At 50.0% G+C, this 20,545-nt stretch overlaps 1 protein-coding gene across 4 annotated transcripts; it reads left to right on the plus strand.

Moving 5' to 3' along the window:
• Positions 1–939: 939 nt before the first annotated feature.
• On the plus strand, positions 940–19,561 carry PBXIP1 (PBX homeobox interacting protein 1). Of its 4 annotated transcripts, none has more exons than XM_081173563.1 (11): positions 940–1,073; positions 6,853–7,006; positions 9,123–9,192; positions 10,036–10,124; positions 11,036–11,192; positions 11,913–12,146; positions 12,912–12,935; positions 13,468–13,538; positions 14,214–14,390; positions 16,018–17,063; positions 18,484–19,561. In XM_081173563.1, exons 2-11 carry the CDS (start codon positions 6,944–6,946, stop codon positions 18,587–18,589), a joined length of 2,037 nt encoding a protein of 678 aa, XP_081029689.1. In that variant the 5' UTR covers positions 940–1,073; positions 6,853–6,943; the 3' UTR covers positions 18,590–19,561. The 4 variants fall into 4 exon arrangements, with proteins under 4 accessions (XP_081029689.1, XP_081029690.1, XP_081029691.1 ...); XM_081173564.1 differs by having other exon boundaries at positions 14,217–14,390; XM_081173565.1 differs by having other exon boundaries at positions 10,063–10,124.
• The last annotated feature ends 984 nt before the right edge of the window (positions 19,562–20,545 follow it).

Below are 20,545 nucleotides of genomic sequence, written 5' to 3' on the forward strand. Positions count from 1 at the left end.
AAATAAGCAGCTATCCTATCTTTAAAAGACATCTGAAGGCAGCCCTGTTTAGGGAAGTTTTTAATGCTGTCTTGTTTTTAACACTCAATTGGGAGCCTTCCAGAGTGGCTGGGGAAGCTCAGCCATATGGGCGGGGTATAAATAATAAATTATTTTATTATTATTATCATTAACAAAGCTGGCTGATTCCTTGGGTGGGGGGGGGGAGAGCAACTAACTATGACGGCTGTTCCTCCATAGTTGGATGCAGTGATGCTTCTGATTACCAGTTACTCCCAGCAAGTGGAAATCCTGCTTTCAGGCTTCCCATTGGGGCACCTAGTGGACCACTGTGAGAACAGGTACTGGGTCAATGGGCCATTCGCTCTTCCCATGTTCTGACTTTAGAGTCTTGCAGAATTCGCCAGCAGCGAGGGTCTCCTAGCAGCCAGCCTGCAAAGGGCGGCTCAACCCCTTTGCAACGCAGCTGCCCCATACGGGGATCGAACCTGCGACTCTGGCGTTACCAGCACAGTGCTCTCGCCAACTGAGCTATCCAGGGCTGATATAAAGTGTCCCTGGGATGGCAGGAGAACCCGCCTCTCTGCTTGGGCTCACAGCTGTTGCTGTCTCTCTGCAGCCTCGCTCAGCTTAGTCATGCCTGCTCGCTAGGATCCTAAATGGCTGACTGGGGGGCACCCCTTCTCTACACCCCCCCAAGCCTTAGGAATGTTGATCTTATGGGGGGGATCCCTAGTCATCTCCCCGCAAAGCGTGCTCCCCGATCCAGAATTCTCCCCATTTAGGGGGTTTCGCACACATTTATCTCCCGGCCTCAGGATTGCATTGCGGATTCCAAAACAGTGCTGTCCTCCCCCCGCCCGCCCTGTCCTGCCCTCTCTTCCCCTTCATTGGCCAAACTCATTTCCCCCAACCCCTGGGATAGGCTGCCTGGCCCCGAGGTCCCGCCCCTTTCCTCCCCCCCGCAGGGTAAAGGGCTGCGAAGTTTCCTATACAAAGTTAAGAGGCGTTCGCAGCCTTCCTTTTTCCACCTTCTAAACAAACTTCCAGATCTGAGAGCCCCCTAGACTAAGGTAAGGATGGATGGAAAGGTGAAGGGGATTGTTGTGGGGTAATAGTATGGGTCACCGGAGAGTGGGGGCCCCACAATTTTAGGGCAAGCAGCTCTCAAGGGAAGAGGGGGGCGGCGGCGGCATGATTTGGTCCAGCAGAGGGAATCCCCGAGGGTCGCTGATGCAGGGTTACCATGGCAACAGCCCCATCAGCTCTCCCGTTGCCCCTTTAGAGGGGTGGGTTGGTTGTGATTTCACCTTGTCTTCTGGGAGAGAGTTGCTGCTTTTTCGGGATATCTATCTATCTATCATCTATCTATCTATCTATCTATCTATCTATCTATCTATATCTATCTATCTATCTATCTATCTATCGCGTAGTCTTGCAGTTTCGATGGAACTCGTTTTTTTGAGATCCCTCCAAATGTGCTCCCCTCCCCCAACCACCGTTGCCTTGGATCTATTGCAGGTAACTTTGGTTCCAAAACTGGGAAGCGGCGTTTCGCCAAGCGATCAGTGCAAAGGGAAGGGTCTAGACCAGATCCTTTTATGCGCGGTTTGAGAGGGGCGATGCAGGAGTTGGGAGAGCTTCTCCTGTCCCATCGCAAAAGCCCACCTGTGCCCATATATTGTACCCGATTGCCACCCGCATACACAGTCGTGCCCACATACCCTGCATGAATTAATCCAGAAGAATTTATTCTCCAGTTCTGTATACTCTTGAGTTTGCAAGCCCCTGGAATCGTTAGGGTTGTGTTTTGATGGAGAGGCGAGATCTTAATTGGCTGTATAATCCTCACTTCAACGCTAGGAATGCTTGTAAGGGGTCCATCTTTTATGCCTTCCAAGTTGCCAGTGCTACAGGGTGATTTATTCCTGGTGATTGCGGTTTTTTTGTTTTGTTTTTTGGCTGTCATGCTCAACATTCGCACACACCACTTTTTGAACACCCAAGAGCTTCACACCTTCAGTTATCTGTCAGGGATTACAGTGGTACCTCGGGTTAAGTAACTTAATTCGTTCTGGAGGTCTGTACTTAACCTGAAACTGTTCTTAACCTGAAGCACCACTTTAGCTAATGGGGCCTCCTGCTGCCGCCGCACCGCCGGAGCACGATTTCTGTTCTCATCCTGAAGCAAAGTTCTTAACCTGAAGCACTATTTCTGGGTTAGCAGAGTATGTAACCTGAAGCGTATGTAACCTGAAGCGTATGTAACCAGAGGTACCACTGTATTCAGCTGTGATTCCTCCATTGCAGAGAGTTGGGCTGGAGGACTTCCAAGTCATTGATTTCATGACACTACGATCTCAGTAACTGTAGTTCTGCACATGTTTACGACGGAAAGTAATCACCCATTCAGTTCAATGGGACTTCCTACCAGGTCAGTGCTTACAAGGTTGCACCCTAAACCTTATGGCAGGTGGGCAAACCACTGATGTTTAGGGATTCCAATTCCCACCAGCTCTGACCAGCATGACCAGTGGGCAAGGAGGATGGGTATTCTAATCTAGTGACATCTCCAGAGGTCAACAGGTCCCAAACCCCTGGCTATCATATTATTACCAGTTTTTGTTTTATTACTTTGCACTATTTGCTAATATAATAAGCCTTTATGCCCTTATTTTGAATGTGAAAGTAATGTGTGTCCTTTTGCTAAGCGATCTGTAAAAAGGGGATGGGGGAGGGAAGCTCTCCAAAAGTTGCTGAACTACAACTCCCATCACCCCTCCTGCTTGGGTTGGGTGTGGTGATGGGATTTGAAATCCACCACTGCCATTGCAAGGCAGGCCAGGTGGTGATCTATGGCTGAGGCGAGAGGGTAGGGACAGGCCCTGCAGATCCTTTTGGACTTGTTATTTATTTTTTTAATTAAACTTATATCTTGCCCTTCCTGCCAAGCACCCCAGGGCAACTGCTGAGGAATTATGAGAGTCCAACAAGGGCTGTAGCTCTCCCCACTTGCCCCAACAACTTGAGTTATCTGCAGCAGTGCGTGTTTTGCATCCACAACTCACGCTATCTCCAGGGGGAAGAGCTTTGTTAATGGGCTGCATCGAAACCTACGAAGGGTCTGATCAGAGGTACAAAGCCCTTCCGTCTCTTGTTGGACTCCAGTTCCTATCAGCCAACATCAGAATAGCCCAGTTGCTCACGGATGATGGGAGTTGTAGTGGAGGGCTCCACATTGGCTATAACACATTATGAGATGCCCTGAAGATACCAGGCAGCTCATGTATGATGGAAGCACCATTCCGGGTTGCTGCCCCGCAACAAGCCCTCTCACATCCCTGCTGAAGTGCTGCCAGGACCTCATGTAGAATTGGAAGGGACCCCAAGGGTCATCTAGTCCAACCCCCTTATTGCAGCTATACCCTGCTTTTTTCTCCAAGGAGCTGAAGTTGGTGTACATGGGTCTCCCCCTCCCTCCCTCCCTCCCTCCCTCCCTCCCTCCCTCCCTCCCTCCCTTATCCTGCACAACAGCTCTGTGAAGTAGGTCAGACTGAGAGGTCAGGCTGAGAGGGGATTTGAATCTGGGTCTCCCAGGTTATAGTCCGACACACTAACCGCCACACCGCTGTGGACTCTCTTGTCCTATGACATTTTTTAAAAGTGTTGTTGTATAGAGAGGCCCATTTTGTCCCTGCCTGTGTCGGGTGGTGCTTGGCTGCCTGTAGCCACTGCCGCCAAGGATCCGGCCCGGCTAGGTTCCGCTGTCCCACATAAATCTCCTATTAAGGGCACCGCTGCCAGGGTTGCTATGGCATCGGAGCTGGGGGGGGGCAGAAGTTGAGAGCAGCAAAACAAGGCTGCTTCCTGCTTGCATCTTCTGATGCCTGCTATAAAACCACAGCCTCTTTGTACGTTGAGAGCAGGATCAGGGGACACAGAAATATATGTACATACTAGGGGTGCAGTGTGACTTTGGGGATTTGTGATTGTGTGGTGTTGGGAATTAGCTTTGTCCCACGGGATTAGGCTTCTGAAAGAGGAACAATAGTGCCTATTTCACTCCAAGGATCCTGCCCCAAAACTTTTCTCCCAATTTTCGGCAGGGAGAGCTGCTGCCAGTCAGTGCCAGCAGTGCTGATCCAGATAGACCAACGGTCTGACTCACTAGAAGGCAGTTTCCTATGCCAGTTCAATGGAACGGAAGGGCTGTAGCACAGTGACAGAGCACCTGCTTTGCAAGCAGAAGGTCCTGGGTTCGAATCCCCAGCATCTCCAAGTTAGGGCTGGGCACGTGTCCTGCCTGAAACCCTGGAGAGCTGCCAATCCGTGTCAGCAACACTAAGCTAGATAGACCAATGGACTAACGGTTTCCTGCCTCGAGAGGCTTGTCTCCAACTCAGTTTTACTCTTGAAACAGATGGGTCTAATTTAGTCACCTTTTTATACCCTGAATATGGCAAACATTACATGCACCTGCAGTGAGTGTTAGCATCCACGGGTACATGCTTTTAAAAAATAAGATAACATTTAAAACAGCAGGCTTTTTCTTCCTTCTTTTTCCTCAAACTTCCAGATTAGGAATTCTCTGAAAAAAGGTGCTTTTCCTTCGTATAACCACGGGGGCCTAACAGGAGAGGGGGTGGGGGTGGGAACCCAAACCAGCAAGGCTGTTTAAAACCCTGCGTCCAAAAAAGGAATAGTGGAGAGTTACTTGTTGTGAGGGGAGCAGGAATTATTTCCCTTCTGGAGCTCCCTATGGGAGTAGAAAAGCTTGGAGTTAAATGGATTCTGGGGCAGGAGGCAAGAAAGATCTTGTCATGTCCCTCCAAAGCAGTCTGGGCTGGTCTGCTCAGCAATTTCCACCTGCTAAAGTGTATTAAAAGCGACTAAAAATACCTCCCTCCTTTTCCCCAAAGTCAGTCTCCTGTTCTGACAGCTGTTCCCTACAGGGAAGGGATGGGGTGGGGGGTGGGGATATTTAACAAGAATGTATTGCATGGAGGGGAGAGAAGAGGTCTTGAAAAGTGAAGAATTTACTTCTCATCTCTTAACAGCAGACCAGGCCGGCTGCATTGCTAAATCCTGGAAGACCTTTAATCTTAATCATCGGGATTGCTGTGTTTAAGGGTTGGCAGATTGCCCTACTTGAAGAGATGTCCCATAAACTAAAACTACGTAATGGGCAGAGCTCAAACGACCATTTTTAATTTTCATATATGCCTTGATTTTATTTCTTCTACAAAATATGGAGTTGCAGGCTCACACAGCGCCACCAGTATATGCAAACGCCAGATTCTCAACAATAAGGGAGATCACAAGTGGAGATTGCTTTTATTCTTACCAATACCAAAGGGAATATTTGTAAGAGTCATTACTTTATTATCCTTTTAGAGCTGCACTGGATCTTTGTAATTTTGTTTCCAAACTGCGAATCTTTATGGTTTAAGGTTTTAATTCTTTGTTCGATTTCTTTTTATTACATTTAAGAAGAGAAGAAAAATAGAGGTTTTTAGATATGGGCATCTTTTTTTTTTTTAGGGGAGGTCTGGAGTACCTATTTATTTGACACCTGTGTGTGTCACCCGCCAAAAACCCACCAACTTTGTCCCAGGGCCCCATTTTTCTGTTTGCAAGAGGACTTGTTTCCTCTTCCTCTCCTTGCTTTCGGAGTGCTGGTAATCAGACCTCGTTCAGAGTCCGGCATAATTTGGATTCCCCACATTCTCTTTCCAGCAAGAATAGCTCTGCCTGGAAGACGTTTTTAAAACTGCCCACCCCACCCTCCTTTCCAAACTAATAAGGGAAGATGTTCTTCTCTTGTCTATTCTGGGTTGGCTCCAACTCAGTCCACTTCAGAGTAGACCCACTGAGATAAATGAGTTTTATCTATTGTACTTTCTACTCAAAGAGTACATTCTACTTGAAGGCAGTATATACACCATACATATTTGCATATTGTATATTGTATTATGCATATTGCCTTATTTATATGATGTTAGCTGCTCTGAGTCTGGCTTTGGCTGGGGAGAGTGGGATACAAATAAAATTTATTTATTTATTATTTATACATCTGAAGCACATTCCCCCCTCCAAAGAATCCTGGGAATTGTAGTTTCCTAAGTGTGCTGGGACGCAGGTGGCACTGTGGGTTAAACCACAGAGCCTAGGACTTGCCGATCAGAAGGTCGGTGGTTCGAATCCCTGCGACAGGGTGAGCTCCCGTTGCTCGGTCCCAGCTCCTGCCAACCTAGCAGTTCGAAAGCATGTCAAAGTGCAAGTAGATAAATAGGTACCACTCTGGCGGGAAGGTAAACGGCGTTTCCATGCGCTGCTCTGGTTCGCCAGAAGCGGCTTAGTCATGCTGGCCACATGACCCGGAATATGGAGAAGGGCCTTAGCTCAGTTTGCATGCAGAAGGTCCCGGGTTCAGTCCCTGCCATTTCCAGGTAGGGCTGGGGATCTGCCCTGCCTGAAACCCTGGAGAGCTGCTGCCAGTCAGTGTAGGCAACGCTAAGCTAAATGGACCCATCAGTCTGACTCTGTTCCGATGCTCCTATTTTAAACCAGCTGTTTGCTCCAAACCATGAGACCTGGGATCTTTATTCATGGGATTAGAGACCATAGCTGCTGCTGCTGCTGCCAGCCAGTGCAGACCGTGCTGGGGTGGGAAACAGAGAGGCCGGCTGGCCTGTTCCAGGTTTTTGCATCTCCACTCTCATCTGCAGCCTGTGCCCCAATTTCTCTGCCCAAATTAATTTGCCAGTCAAATTCCCCCGGCGTGAAGCGGCCGGCCTCGCCTGCTTTGTACTCGAGGCTGATAAAGAACCTCCTCTGTCTCTCTCTCTTCAGACGTCTTCTGTTCCTTCCAGCCCCCCATCCAATTGGGGGTCTGCATCCCTAGGAGGCCCCACTGACCCAACGCCCTGTGGCATGAGCCAAAATGACTGACAATTCAGACTCCCGGGAGTCGGACAACAACAGCTGGGTGATTGCCGGCTCTGAGGTGAGCGGGAGCCGAAAACAAACTGGGGAGAGGGGCGAAGGCTCTGTGGGGCAGGGGCAAGGCGTCAGGGGTGGGGCAGCATAATGAACTCCTCAAAAGCCCTCTCCTTGTAGGCTTTTGGGTCTCCCAGGCCTGACCTCTTGTGAGGAGGACACTGGTTGGGGTCAGTGGTGGGCCCTAGAACCTGCTTCTTTTCTCTGTAGGCTGGGGGTGGGTGGGTAGGGAAACCTGCAGCCCTCCAGGTTTTTAGGGGCTATCCTCCTGGACTGTTGTCCTTGTTGCCTGGGGCTGATGGAAGCTAGAGTCCATCAGCATCCCTTGGAAGATGCCCCATCCCTGAAGTTGGCAGTGAGGTTTGAAGCGGGTGGGCAACCTCAGGCTTGGAGGGCGTCCTCAAACCACACCCACTCTCCCTGGGCCACACCCATCTTTCTAGGCCACACCCCTTTCATGAGGCCACGCCCTCTTTCCAAGAAACATCAGTCTACCTAGGCCATGCCCATCTTTCCAGGCCACACCCCCTCCCCTCAGGCCACACACCCCTCACCAGCATTGCTTCGTACCCTCTTCAGGGGGTGAAATGCTCCTTTGGATGGATGATTGGGGGAGGAGTGTGTTTATTAACTGGCCTACTGTACACAGGGTGGCACTGTGGGTTAAACCACAGAGCCTAGGACTTGCCAATCAGAAGGTCGGCGGTTCAAATCCCCGTGACGGGGTGAGCTTCCGTTGCTTGGTCCCTGCTCCTGCCAACCTAGCAGTTCAAAAGCACGTCAAAGTGCAAGTAGATAAATAGGTACCGCTCCGGCGGGAAGGTAAATGGCGTTTCCGTGCGCTGCTCTGGTTCACCAGAAGTGGCTTAGTCATGCTGGCCACATGACCCAGAAGCTGTACCAATAAAGCGAGGTGAGCGCCGCAACCCCAGAGTTGGTCACGACTGGACCTAATGGTCAGGGGTTGCTTTACCTTTACCTATACTGTACACAGGTAACATTTGCATCAGTTGCTCCGCCCACTTTTGCCTCTGGCCCCACCCACTTGGGACCTGCACCCCCTCAGAAGGCAAGAAGATGCAGCCAGTTGAAGCTGGAGCCTTCCGTAGGCAGAGTAGATACTGAGCTACGACCCCTTTCTTTCTTCACCAGGCTTCATCTCGCCCACCATCACCCACCCTTTGGCCCATGGGACCGTTTCCCTCTAAACCACGCCCACTGGCTCCAGGCAAGGTGTCATATGTGGGGCAGGTGCCCAGGTGACCATGGAGAGACAGTCGGGAGCTCAAAGCAGGTCATCTTCTTCCGCTTCCGCCAGGCAGCTGATGGGCAAGAGAGGGACCCCTGTGCCTTTCTCCTGCAGCGCCAAGTGGCTTCCGTTGGAAATCCCTGCAGAAATGGAGCTTGCCCCTTCTCATTTTAGCAGGGGGCTCAGTGCAAAGCGCTTGGTGCTAGGGAGGCAGAAAAGCCCCCTGCGCTACAATTCCCAAGCACCTGGCAACCAGCTGGCCATCAAACCCTTGCGGGAGCTCCTTGTGATGGACTTTGGTGGGTGGGCAGGGGCAGTTTACCTGTATTATTATTATTATTATTATTATTATTATTATTATTATTATTATTATTATTATATTATTATTATTATTATTATTATTATTATTATTATTATTATTATTATTCCACTCTCCACCCTAAGGTCCCATGGTGGGTTGCAACATTAAAGCACAATACTGTATAACAAACACTTTTAAACAACTTACAGTCAGGAAAATAGGGTGGGCCCTAAAAATATAATGATCAACCTCAAATATAATGATCAACCATGGGCAGTTGAATTCATCCTGCACGCCTGGGTATTTTGCTTTAAAAAATAAATAAATCTCTATTTCTGATGCTTTATCACAGTTGTTCTCTTCTTTTGTATCCAAGAATAAATAAATAAAAACATAGTTGCAAAAAACACACACAACCACAATGATGCTGAGTGATTGACAAGCGGGTTGCCCCACTCACCTGCCAAAGTTGGCCCACAGGGGCGGGGCCAGGTAAAGATCCTCCCCCATCCCACTCTAGGAGAAAAAGGGAAATTTTGTGACCTCTATTTTCATTGCGTTTTGCCCCTCCAGGCTCTACCTGTAGAAGACCTTGGCTTGGAAATGCAGACTGGGTCTGAGCCGGCCCAGGAAGAGACACAAGGTATGTAGCAATGGATGAGGCCCTTGCCCAACCCTTAGCTGCCTTCCATGCCCTTTCCTGACCCCACCTGGCATATCCTGACCGCCCCTGTTGCTTTGCAATCCTCTGCATGATATTGCAAGCTGGACTTCAGTATATAATGGGGAAGCTGCTTTGCATATGGGGTCCGGCTCACCCCACTGCTCTGAAGGAGGGGAGCATATTTTCAGTGATGGAGGATACCTGGTATTTTCATCAGACCCTGTTTGATTACTCTCTCTGTGTGTGTGTGTGTGTGTGTGTGTGTGTGTGTGTGTGTGTGTGTGTGTGTGAATCCCAGGCATGAGGGCTGAATGCGGCCCTTCTAGCCCTCTTACTCTCTGGCCCTTGGAACTTTCACCAGGCCACACCCCCTTTCACCAGGCCATGCCCCCTTTTCTCCAGGCCCCGCCCCTCACCAGTCCTCCTTTGCAGCTTCCTTGGGTGTTTTTGCCTGGCTGAAACTTGTCCTTGAACCCCGACACCCCTTGCTTCGTCCATGTTTGCTTCTGGCCCTGCCAACTCCTGGCATGCGCCCCCCCACCCGGAAGTTGCCCAGAAGGGAATGCGGGCCTCTCTCTTTGAAAATGGTTCCCCACCCTGGATCATAGCTGTCAACTTTCAGATTTGAAAATAAGGGATCGGCAGCCTCGAAAATAAGGGATCAGCAGCCTCACCTGTCCTGGGGACAGTCTACGGGATATCTAACAATCCGGGACAGCAGCGGGAAACGGCGCTGGAATAAGGGAATTTCCCGCAAAAAAGGGAAGGTTGACAGCTATGCCCTGGATGCAGATGAACATAATAAATGCATTTGTTTACTAGCTTTAACACAGGCATCTTTTCGGACAGCCCCTCTCGGCGAGAGCAAAACCCTCGTCGCCCGCCCTGATGCAGACGGCGCCAGTCAGAAGGTACAGCATTCGCTTAATTCTCTGCATGTATATGAGAATTCTCCAGCTTTGGGGCTTTGTTCCTCTTTGAACTCAATTCCATTTGGCAATTAGCCAAACGGTCCACACAGGCCCTCTTCTGTTGGGGCCTGCTGTGGCCACAGATGCACCCTGGAGGTAAGGCAGTGGGCGGCAGTAGGCCCAGCGCCCACAGCGAAAATTTTGTGGGTGCCCAGGCACCCAGGGCCTCCTGGAGTTGGCAGCAGTGCTTTGGACATGTAAATGGTGGTAATTGGCCAATGAAAGCCATTACTGTACAAAGAAACTGGTCTGACCAAATTTTGCACGGTGGCTCCTCTTACCTGGATACAGTTGAGCACCATTTTGTGTTTTTTTCTTTTTTTCCCTTTTTATCGGTTTTCACATATTACAATACAGATGTACCAAAGCCAACGCCATTTCTTCCCCATCCCCCCATCCATATACATTTTTATTTATATTTATATACATTTATATTTCCTCAGTCCATCATATTATTCTTTTCTCCTTCCTCCCACTTCCCTCTGCCCCCACTTGATTTCCTCCACATAATCTTTGCAATAATAATCTTTGCATTCTACAATCTTCTCAAATCATCTATATATTCTTATTATCTTTCCTTACTAATTTTTCTTCCATCTAGTACTTCACATTTTAATCTAGGCATATTAGCGTATCTTTTTTTGAGCAATATTTTGGTTGGGCACCATTTTGAACCAAGATGGCAGACTGAACCTTTTAAAACTACACCAATTTTTTTTTGTATCTTAGAACTCTCAAGCAACACTGGATATGACGTTGCCAGGAAGTAGGCACAAACACACACACACATATTCACAATTCGAGAACAATGCCGATTTTACAAGCATCCTTATCTCTCTCTCGCGATCCAGGGTCCTGAGGTGGTGGTGGACCCCAGTTCTGAAGAAACCCCCACGCTAGTCAAGACCCCAGAGCCTGCCCTGTCACATGCAAAGGAGGCCAGCACCTGCGAGGCTGAGGAAGGATCTGTGCCTGTCCCACAGGGAACTGTCTTCATCCACAAAGCAGGTGACTTAGTTCCATCAGCATAGGCAGTTCTTTGTGGAATAATGCGGAGGCCTTTGACAGATCTCTGCCCCAAGCAGCCTACACATCTACATTTTGGCTGCCGGAAGAAGCAATAGAGGAAGTGCAGAGGGCAAGGAAACAGAACACAAATCCAAGCAATTGCATGTGTTTTAGGCTTCATGTTAGTGTCTGGACAGATGTGCTTAAGGACTTAGTTGGGGCAGAGATTCTTGTCAGGTCTAAGGGCCGCATTTATTTGTGGGCAGCTTTCAGGGGGCCACATTCTAGTGGTGGACATATCCAGGAGGCATCAGTAGGTGGAACAGCAAACGAAACCTTAGCTTTGTAGGGTCGCCAGAGGCCCTTGCTTACAGATGTTCACTCGCTCTGACTTCATCCTGGCAAGCAGAAGGTATTATTGCAGGTCAAGAGCAGGGTTCCAATCGAGGAGGATGTGGAGCAGGAACCATGAGGTTCAGAGGTGAGGTAGGTTCTACCTTTATGTTGAATTTCCACAAAGAGAGCTCAGGGTTCAGGAACAAAGAGGGTGACTTGCCATCTCTCCATCCGCAACCTGTAAAAGCTTCTTTGCTTGGTTGCCAGGAGCAATTTCACCCTCGCCATAGGCGAGCGGCCACAGGTGAGCCTGTTTTCTCCAGTTTACGCAATATTTTGATCCTCATTTCTTGCCCTCTTCTTTCCTCTCCTTTCCCTTCCCAGGCCCTCTGGGGGAGGAAGAGGGGAACACTTCCAGCAGTGGGGAAGAGGCGTCCAAGGAGCGTGACGTCGAAGGCCTGCGCAGGCGGAAGGGTCGGGACGCGCCCCCCATTCTGCCGGGGGCCGGCAGAGATCGCGGCGCGGAGGCCTTCGAGGGCGACGACGGTGGCCTTCCCAGGACAAAATGGCTGTTCGGGTTCCTTGCCCTCCTGGGTTTGGCCTTGTTGGCATCCTTGGGTAAGCGGTGGCCTTGCTGGGGTGGGGGCTAACTCTGCTAGCTGTTCCCTCTGGGATGGGCCTGTGACAGTCTTAATAATAATAATAATAATAATAATAATAATAATAATAATAATAATAATTATTATTATTATTATTTATACCCCGCCCATCTGGTTGAGTTTCCCCAGCCGCTCTGGGCGGCTCCCAATCAAGTATTAAAAACAATACAGCTTTAAATATTAGAAACTTCCCTGAACAGGGCTGCCTTCAGATGTCTTTTAAAGATAGGATAGCTGCTTATTTCCCTCACATCTGAAGGGAGGGTGTTCCACAGGGCGGGTGCCACTACCGAGAAGGCCCTCTGTCTGGTTCCCTGTAACCTTACTTCTTGCAATGAGGGAACCGCCAGAAGGCCCTCGGAGCTGGACCTCAGTGTCCGGGCTGAATGATAGGGGTGGAGACGCTCCCTCAGGTATACAGGACTGAGGCTGTTTAGGGCTTTAAAGGTCAGCACCAACACTTTGAATTGTGCTCGGAAACGTACAGGGAGCCAATGCAGATCTCTCAGAAACGATGTTATGTGGTCCCGGCGGCCACTCCCAGTCACCAGTCTAGCTGCCGCATTCTGGATTAATTGCAGTTTCCGGGTCACCTTCAAAGGTAGCCCCTCTGTGTTAACCTTTTTGCAAACCATGGTGAGGGCTTTTTAAAAAACAATCAAATGGCATTTCATGAAATAAGTAATAATAAAGCCTCTTTGCCTCTCTTTACCTCTCGCTACAGGAATCATATTTGACCAAGATGATGGTAAGTCTTGTTTTAACTCCCTTTCCCCACCAGTGGGGAGCCACAACAGAAATCCCCCCCCCCCCACTATTTTGCCGGCTTAGAAAGAGGCTCTATAACATATAGAATAAGAGAACAAGAAGAACATACATTTAAAGAAGATTGGGAAATGTTTCCTGAATATGTGGGGCGGGGTATTGTGTACGTTCGAAAACGCTGGCAGCATTTAGTTAAATTCAACAGGGTAAATAAGTTCTGATGCATGTAATAATGGAATGCTGAATTGTTTAGTTTATGTAAAATATGCAGGGATTTATGATATGCAGAATGAACCATGGAAGGAGAAGAAGGAAAGTCATTGATATTTTAAAGATGTTTAAATGAATATTCTGAATTTGTAAAAGAGAAAATTTAATTTTATATATATATATATGTGTGTGTGTGTGTGTGTGTGTGTGTGTGTATGAATATGAAATAGGCTCTTAATTTTTTCAGCTCTCCCCTTTTTCTCCTTTACATCCTCCCCCCACCCCGCCCCGGCTGTCTCCTACAGGCCCAGTTGACATTTTCAGCACCTGGTCAAGCTCAGACAGTGAAGAGCCCCATCCTGGCTCTGTTGGGGTGGTGAGTCTTCTTATCTCTGTGCTGACGCAAGAGGGAACAGGGGGTTTCCTGCTTGGAGTTCTGGAGAGCAGCTGCCAGTCTGTGCAGACAATACTGGGTCTGGGTCAGCATATGGAATCTTCTTGCTGGCTTGCTGCCCAGCCAAAGATTCCAGCCAATGGGATGCCTTGGGAGGGTCAGGAGGGCGGAGCCCTCAGGGACCAACACTTGGCTGTGATGATCAAATCCTGATGTTTGCAAATAATAATAATAATAATAATATTCCCCAACTACTCTGGGCGGCTTCCAACAAAGTACTGTATTAAAATACAGCGGTCTGTTAAACAATAAAAGCTTCCCTAAACAGGGCTGCCTTCAGATGTCTTCTAAAAGTCTGGTAGTTGTCTTTCTCTTTGACATCTGGTGGGAGGGCGTTCCACAGGGCGGGTGCCACCACCGAGAAGGCCCTCTGCCTGGTTCCCTGTAACTTGGCTTCTCGCAGTGAGGGAACCGCCAGAAGGCCCTCGGAGCTGGACCTCAGTGTCCAGGCTGGATGATGGAGGTGGAGACGCTCCTTCAGGTATACTGGACCAAGGCTGTTTAGGTCTTTAAAGGTCAGCACCAACACTTTGAATTGTGCTCGGAAACGTACTGGGAGCCAACAAGGCTGCGGCTCACTGTGACTCCCCACCCCAGCAGGATTGGCCAGCTTCGCCCCCACGGGAACCCCCGGTTGGTGACGAGCTTCAGAGAGCCAAGGAAGCGGTGATGTCATCAGAAGGTGACCGCCAGAGCCTGGATGCCATGGGACTCTTGCTGGACAAGCTGGCCAAGGAGAATCAAGACATCCGGCTTATGCAAGCAGAACTGCAGGTGGCTGGAGGGTCTGGGTGGAGCGAAGGAGGGCAGAGAAGCTCCTTTGCAAGCAGAAGGTCCACGGTTCAATCCCCAGGGGCATCCCCGAGTAGGGGGGGATTGTCCCCCACTTGAAATCCTGGAGAGATGCTGCCAGTTGGTGGAGACAGTAAAAGTTAGGTAAAAGGTGGCGCTGTGGTCTAAACCACTGAGCTTCTTGGGCTTGCCGATCGGAGGGTCAGTGATTCGAATCCCTGCGATGGGGTGAGCTCCCGTTGCTCTGTCCCAGCTCTGCCAACCTAGCAGTTCGAAAGCACACCTGTGCAAGTAGATAAATAGGTACCATTGTGGTGGGAAGGTAAACGGCGTTTCTGTGCACTCTAGTTTCCGTCACATTGTCCCGTTGCACCAGAAGTGGTTTAGTCATGCTGGCCACATGACCTCGAAAGCTGTCTGTGGACAAACTTGAAAGTGAGATGGTCGCCACAACCCCATAGTCACCTTTGACTGGACTTAACCATCCAGGGGTCCTTTACCTTTACCTTAATAAGTTAGGACCTGATTCTTCTCTCTCATAACAGTAGTCCCCCCTCCCCATTTGTCATTTGTCCCCCCTCCCCATTCATATCATTTTCATTACGTATCCCATAACATTTCAAAGCATTTATCATCACATACAAATCTTTTTTAACACACAATGTTTCTTCTTGACTTCCCACCCCTCCTTTCCTGATGTTTGATTTTTACTCTTTTTCATTAGCTGTTTTATAACAGATACGTATTTATTATCTAAGCCCGTCTACCGTTAAATATTTCGGTAATCCACTGCTTATATTACAAATCCTTCACATATTGGTGATAATTTGACAGATAATCCATCAGTGGTTTTCATTCCTTCTTAAATACTTATGCGAGGGTTACCATATTTCAAAAAGTGAAAATCAGGACACAAAAGTTGTCCAGCTTTTCTTTTTCTTGGCCAAAGTTTTTTCAAAGTCAAGCTCTGAAATGTTAAAATGATTTTTAAAATTAATGAAATGTATACATTTGAAAAGGTATAAATAAAAACTTAATAAATACAGTGGTGCCCCGCAAGACGAATGCCTCGCAAGACGGAAAACTCGCTAGACGAAAGAGTTTTCCGTTTTGGAGGTGCTTCGCAAAACGAATCTCCTTTGGGCTTGCTTTGCAAGACGAAAATGTCTTGCGAGTTCCTGCGGGTGTTTTTTCCTCTCCCCCCCTTTTTCTAAGCCGCTTATCAGCTGATCCGATAAGCCGCTAATAGCGCTAATCCGTCAATGGGCTTGCTTCGCAAGACGAAAAAACCGCTAGACGAAGAGAATCACAGAACGGATTCTTTTCGTCTTGCGAGGCACCACTGTAAATTAAGAGAATAGAATGTGGGACTAGGTGGGCGTTTTTAATGACAGCAACAATGACGAAATAACTCATTTCCATCCTGAATTTTACTGCTGAAACGAATGCTCCCCAAACTGTTTTTGGGGAGCGGCCCTTAATAATTGTTCCGGGTTCCTCGGTCTGGTGATGTTTTGTCACTTCCGTCCTGGGATCCGGATTTCCTCTCACGTCTTTGCTCCAGCGAACAAACGCGTATCCATTTTCCTTTCCTTTTGGAAAACCGCAGGCCCAGAAGGAGGAACTGCAGCTGCTCCTGCGCAAGACGGAAGGCGAGGCGCTGGACTTCACCTCTCAGCGGCAGAATTTGGCCGCCGAGAACTCCAGGCTGGCAGAGGCACTGAAGCGGGAGACGGCCTCCCTCCTCGCCACGCGAGCCGAGCTCCATCTTTTGCGGGAGAAGCTGGCCGAGGCGGGCGACTCCAAATCCCAGCCGCGCCTGGAAAAGCTGCCCTCGCAGGACCGCCAGCGGGAAAAGGCAGAGAGGCCCGAAGCCGAAATACGGCGCCTGCGCTCCTTGCTGGCGTCAGTGCGGCGGGACTTGGGGAGGGCCTTCCAGAAAGTTCCGCCCGGCAACGTGTCCGAAGGGCTCCGGAAGGAACTGGACAGCGTGGAGAGGAAGGTGGCCCAGGAGCTGGAGGGGGCAGAAGAGGGGGCCAAACCGTCCTGGAAAGATGGCCACAAAGCCAAGCGAGGGAAGGAGAGGGCCTGGCACAAAAGGCACGACGGCCACGAGGAGCGCAAGCCCACGCACCATGGCGAAGGCCCAGAGAAGGAACACCGTCCTCCGTACAAGGCTCCCAAGATGGGCAACGACGGGCCGCACCGTCCCAGGAAGCACCAGGGGCCGCGAGACGCCAAGCCGTCCAGAGACGGGGAGCACCGGAAGGCCAAGAAGCCCGCTGAGCCCGGTGCATTGTGGGAAGCGCTGGCCAAGCACCCGTACCGGCCTCCTCAGGGCTGCGCAGGCGTCGGCGAGTGCGCCCGGCAGGAAGGGTTGGAGCCAGTGCAGAAGCCGCGCTTCTTGCCCATGCTCCAGAGCTACCTGACTGGGCTGGGCTGGGCCGAGCACTACGGAGGACTAGTGGCCGCTCTCGACGGCTACTTTGGGAGCGACGGGGCCTTTGCCCACGACCGCCTGAGCTTTGTGGAGCTCCTGGATGAGGTCGAGGACGCGCTGGAGGAGCTGGCGGAACAGCTGGGAGGCAGCGAAGAGGAAGCGGATAATTTCGAGGAGGTGATCCTGAGGCAACTGGGGGCAGCCCCTGCGGGCAGGTGAGAGAGCCTGCGAGGTTGTGGGTGCGGGAGACTCTCTAGGGCAGGGGTCAGCAAACTTTTTCAGCAGGGGGCCGGTCCACCGTCCCTCAGACCTTGTGGGGGGCCGAACTATATTTTGGTGGGGAAAATCAATTCCTATGCTGCACAAAGCACCCACAGATGCATTTTAAAGAAAAGCACACATTCTACTCATGTAAAAACATCAGGCAGGCCCCACAAATAACCCAGAGATGATGATGAAGAAGAGTTTGGATTTGATATCCCGCTTTATCACTACCCGAAGGAGTCTCAAAGCGGCTAACATTCTCCTTTCCCTTCCTCCCCCACAACAAACACTCTGTGAGGTGAGTGGGGCTGAGAGACTTCAGAGAAGTGTGACTGGCCCAAGGTCACCCAGCAGCTGCATGTGGAGGAGCGGAGACGCGAACCCGGTTCCCCAGATTACGAGTCCACCGCTCTTAACCACTGCACCACCACTCATGTAAAAACACGCTGATTCCCAGACCGTCCGAGGGGCGGATTTAGAAAGCGATTGGGCCGGATTTGGCCCCCAGGCCTTAGTTTGCCTACTCATGCTCTAGGGGCTTTAAATGTATGGTTTGAATGCAGTCCCACTGAGCTACGTGACCAAGTGGAGGATTTGAACCCAGGTCCCCCAGGTCCTACTGTGACATTTAAACCGCTTATGCCGCCACTGGTTCTCACATTTATTCCTTCACCTAGCTAAACTATGGGACTCGATTCTGTGGGGCACAGTGATGGCCCCCCGACTTAGATGTCTTTCAGAGACAAATTCATGGAGGAGAGGACTACTGGTGGCTATTAGCCACAATGGCTGTGATCTTCCTCCACAGTCTCAGGCAATCATGCTTTTGAATAACAACGACTGGAAACCACAGGAGGGGAGACTTGCTCTTGTGTGTGGGTCGTTCTTGTGGGTTTCCCACGGGGGCATCTGAGGAACCGCTGTGAGAACAGGATACTGGACTAGATGGCCCATTGGCCTGATCCGACAGGCTCTTCTTGCTTTCCTATTTATACGGTATGTTTCCCCCATGTCATACGTGGCTCTGAGACGTTCCTGGTTGTGGGGAGCGAGAAGGGGAAGCAGACTGCCAATGGTGTGCTCTGCACCTGCGTGGCTCAATGTTATGTACTGAAGTTCTCGCCCTGGGCCAGCAGGGGGATACTGTAGATAGTTATGCAAATAAGGGATCGGAAGTGACATTCAGTGATTGGCTAGTTTTAGAAAATTGTTACAGTTACGTTGTAGTGGAGCTCTATATAAGCAGGCTGGCTGAACCCTTCAGTTCAGTTCTGTTCTGGCCTGTGAATAAACAAGAGCTGTTTGAAGAATTGCTCACCCACAACTTAACACTCAATGTTATCAGCCTTAACCTTCTTGCCTTCTCCCCAGATTCGCGCAGCGGGACAGCAGCACCCAGCGCCACCCGAAGGAGAGGAACCCCGAGGGACACGGGCGCAAGAACGGGCGAGAGAGCACCAGCTGGCCCCATGGCTAGGATGGCAGGACCTGCCAGTACTAATCTGGCTCAGGGTGGGGAGGGTAAAGGAGCTGGGCCTATCAGGGATTACTTGATGTCCCGGTGGAGGGGTTGGTGCCATTACTCGTTGGCAGGGAAGTGTTTTTATCAACATGCCAAGTTCTGATGTGTGGGGTCACCCAGATACATTGTCCTCCCTCCCCCCACGTCCACTCGGAGCCCTCCATCCCCACCCACCCCACCCCAAGTTTGCTTCCACTCAGTAATGACCATTAGTAGAGGCGTTTGGACAGTTGCATTATCGTCAAGAAAGCAAACCTTTTTCACCCCATGTCCCCTCCTGTTGAGAGAGATCTTTGCTGGGGGTGGATGGGGGTCTCTCTATAGGGCCTTCCCACCCAGATCCAGGGGGTCCTGGCTCACCTCTCTTTTGGCTCAGGATAAGTACAGTGGTACCTCGGGTTAAGAACTTAATTCGTTCTGGAGGTCCGTGCTTAACCTGAAACTGTTCTTAACTTTTAGCTAATGGAGCCTCCCGCTGCTGCCCCCGCGCAATTTCTGTTCTCATCCTGAAGCAAAGTTCTTAATCCAAGGTACTATTTCTGGGTTAGCGGAGTCTGTAACCTGAAACCTCTGTAACCCCAGGTACCACTGTAATTGTGCCAAAGGAAAAAATGGATTGGAACCCCAAATTAGAAATAGGACGCCGGCGAGATTTTGCTTCTCGGGGCGCCGTGACCTTGCTGTTGTCCCTTCTAAACTCTGAAATTCTCCCGAAATTCTCATCCTCCTCTCTAATTAGGAATGGTGAAAATGGGGGTATCATTTCCTCACCTGGTGGGGGTGGGGAAGGGTTGAGTCACTTGGGGGGATGGCTTGTTTTCCTTCTTCCCCACTCCACATTCACCCCCTCCCTACTCCCTCACAATTTCTTGCACTGTGAGTGTGTCGGAAACCAAATAAAGGCAGTGATTGTTCCTTTCTTTCCAAGGTTGTCTCTGATTAAGTGGCCCATTGAAGGCCATAAGGTGGATGTGGGGAGGGAGTGGGGGGGGGGTGATGCTGGCAGGGTGGAAATGTCCTTCCAACAACATATCCTCTTTTTGTTTTGCCATGGCAACAGCTTTCGGTCGTTTGCTGTTGTTTTTTCAATGCAAGGACACCTGCTAAGAATATCGTTGTGAATCTTCCGGCCTGTGCGTCTGAGTAATTCCTGAGTTTGAGGAAAGGACCACTGCTGAGTTATCAACCCCCTGCTTTGCCAGAAGGAGGTCCCTAATTCAATTCCATGTAGCACTGGGTGAGGGGAAATCCTGGGTGGCTGCTGCCGGTCAGTGTAGACAACGCCAGGCTAGATGGACCAAACCTCTGACACAGCTCCCTGCGTTCCTGCCCCTGCTCAAACTCTCCTCTCTTTTCCAACAATGCATGCAGGATACTGGCTCGCTGAAGTGTGTGTGAAGGAGGAATTGTATCTCTAAGCATAAGCAAAGTGGTTTCCCACCTCCAATATCTTTGGGATAGCTAGGGTTGCCATACACCTGGAATTTCCCAGATGTGTCCGGCGAAATTAGCTTCCAGGGGGAATTTTGAAAAATGGGCAAAATGTCCAGGGAATTCCCCCCACCCTCAACTTTTGTACTCTGATTTTCAGTTCTTGAAATATGGCAACCCTAGATTAGCATCTTACTTGCAAGACAGGTGCGCCAACTCCCACACTTGTTGTTGTTTGGTCGTTTAGTCGTGTCCGACTCTTGGTGACGCCGTGACCCCAGAGCACGCCAGGCACTCCTGTCTTCCACTGCCTCCTGCAGTTTGGTCAAATTCATGCTGGTAGCTTCGAGAACACTGTCCCACCATCTCGTCCTCTGTCATCCCCTTCTCCTTGTGCCCTCCATCTTTCCCAGCATCAGGGTCTTTTCCGGGGAGTCTTCTCTTCTCATGAGGTGGCCAAAATATTGGAGCCTCAGCTTC

Source organism: Podarcis bocagei, assembly GCF_964188305.1.
Source record: "Podarcis bocagei genome assembly, chromosome: 16".
In the NCBI taxonomy this organism is placed as follows: domain Eukaryota; kingdom Metazoa; phylum Chordata; class Lepidosauria; order Squamata; family Lacertidae; genus Podarcis; species Podarcis bocagei.

Excerpts from the sequence above, each read along its gene's own strand:
- PBXIP1 (XM_081173563.1), top strand. The coding sequence starts at position 6,944 with ATGACTGACAATTCAGACTCCCGGGAGTCGGACAACAACAGCTGGGTG. Across the intron at positions 12,936-13,467 it reads CATATTTGACCAAGATGATG|GCCCAGTTGACATTTTCAGC; the intron begins GTAAGTCTTGTT and ends TGTCTCCTACAG. Across the intron at positions 17,064-18,483 it reads GGGGCAGCCCCTGCGGGCAG|ATTCGCGCAGCGGGACAGCA; the intron begins GTGAGAGAGCCT and ends CCTTCTCCCCAG.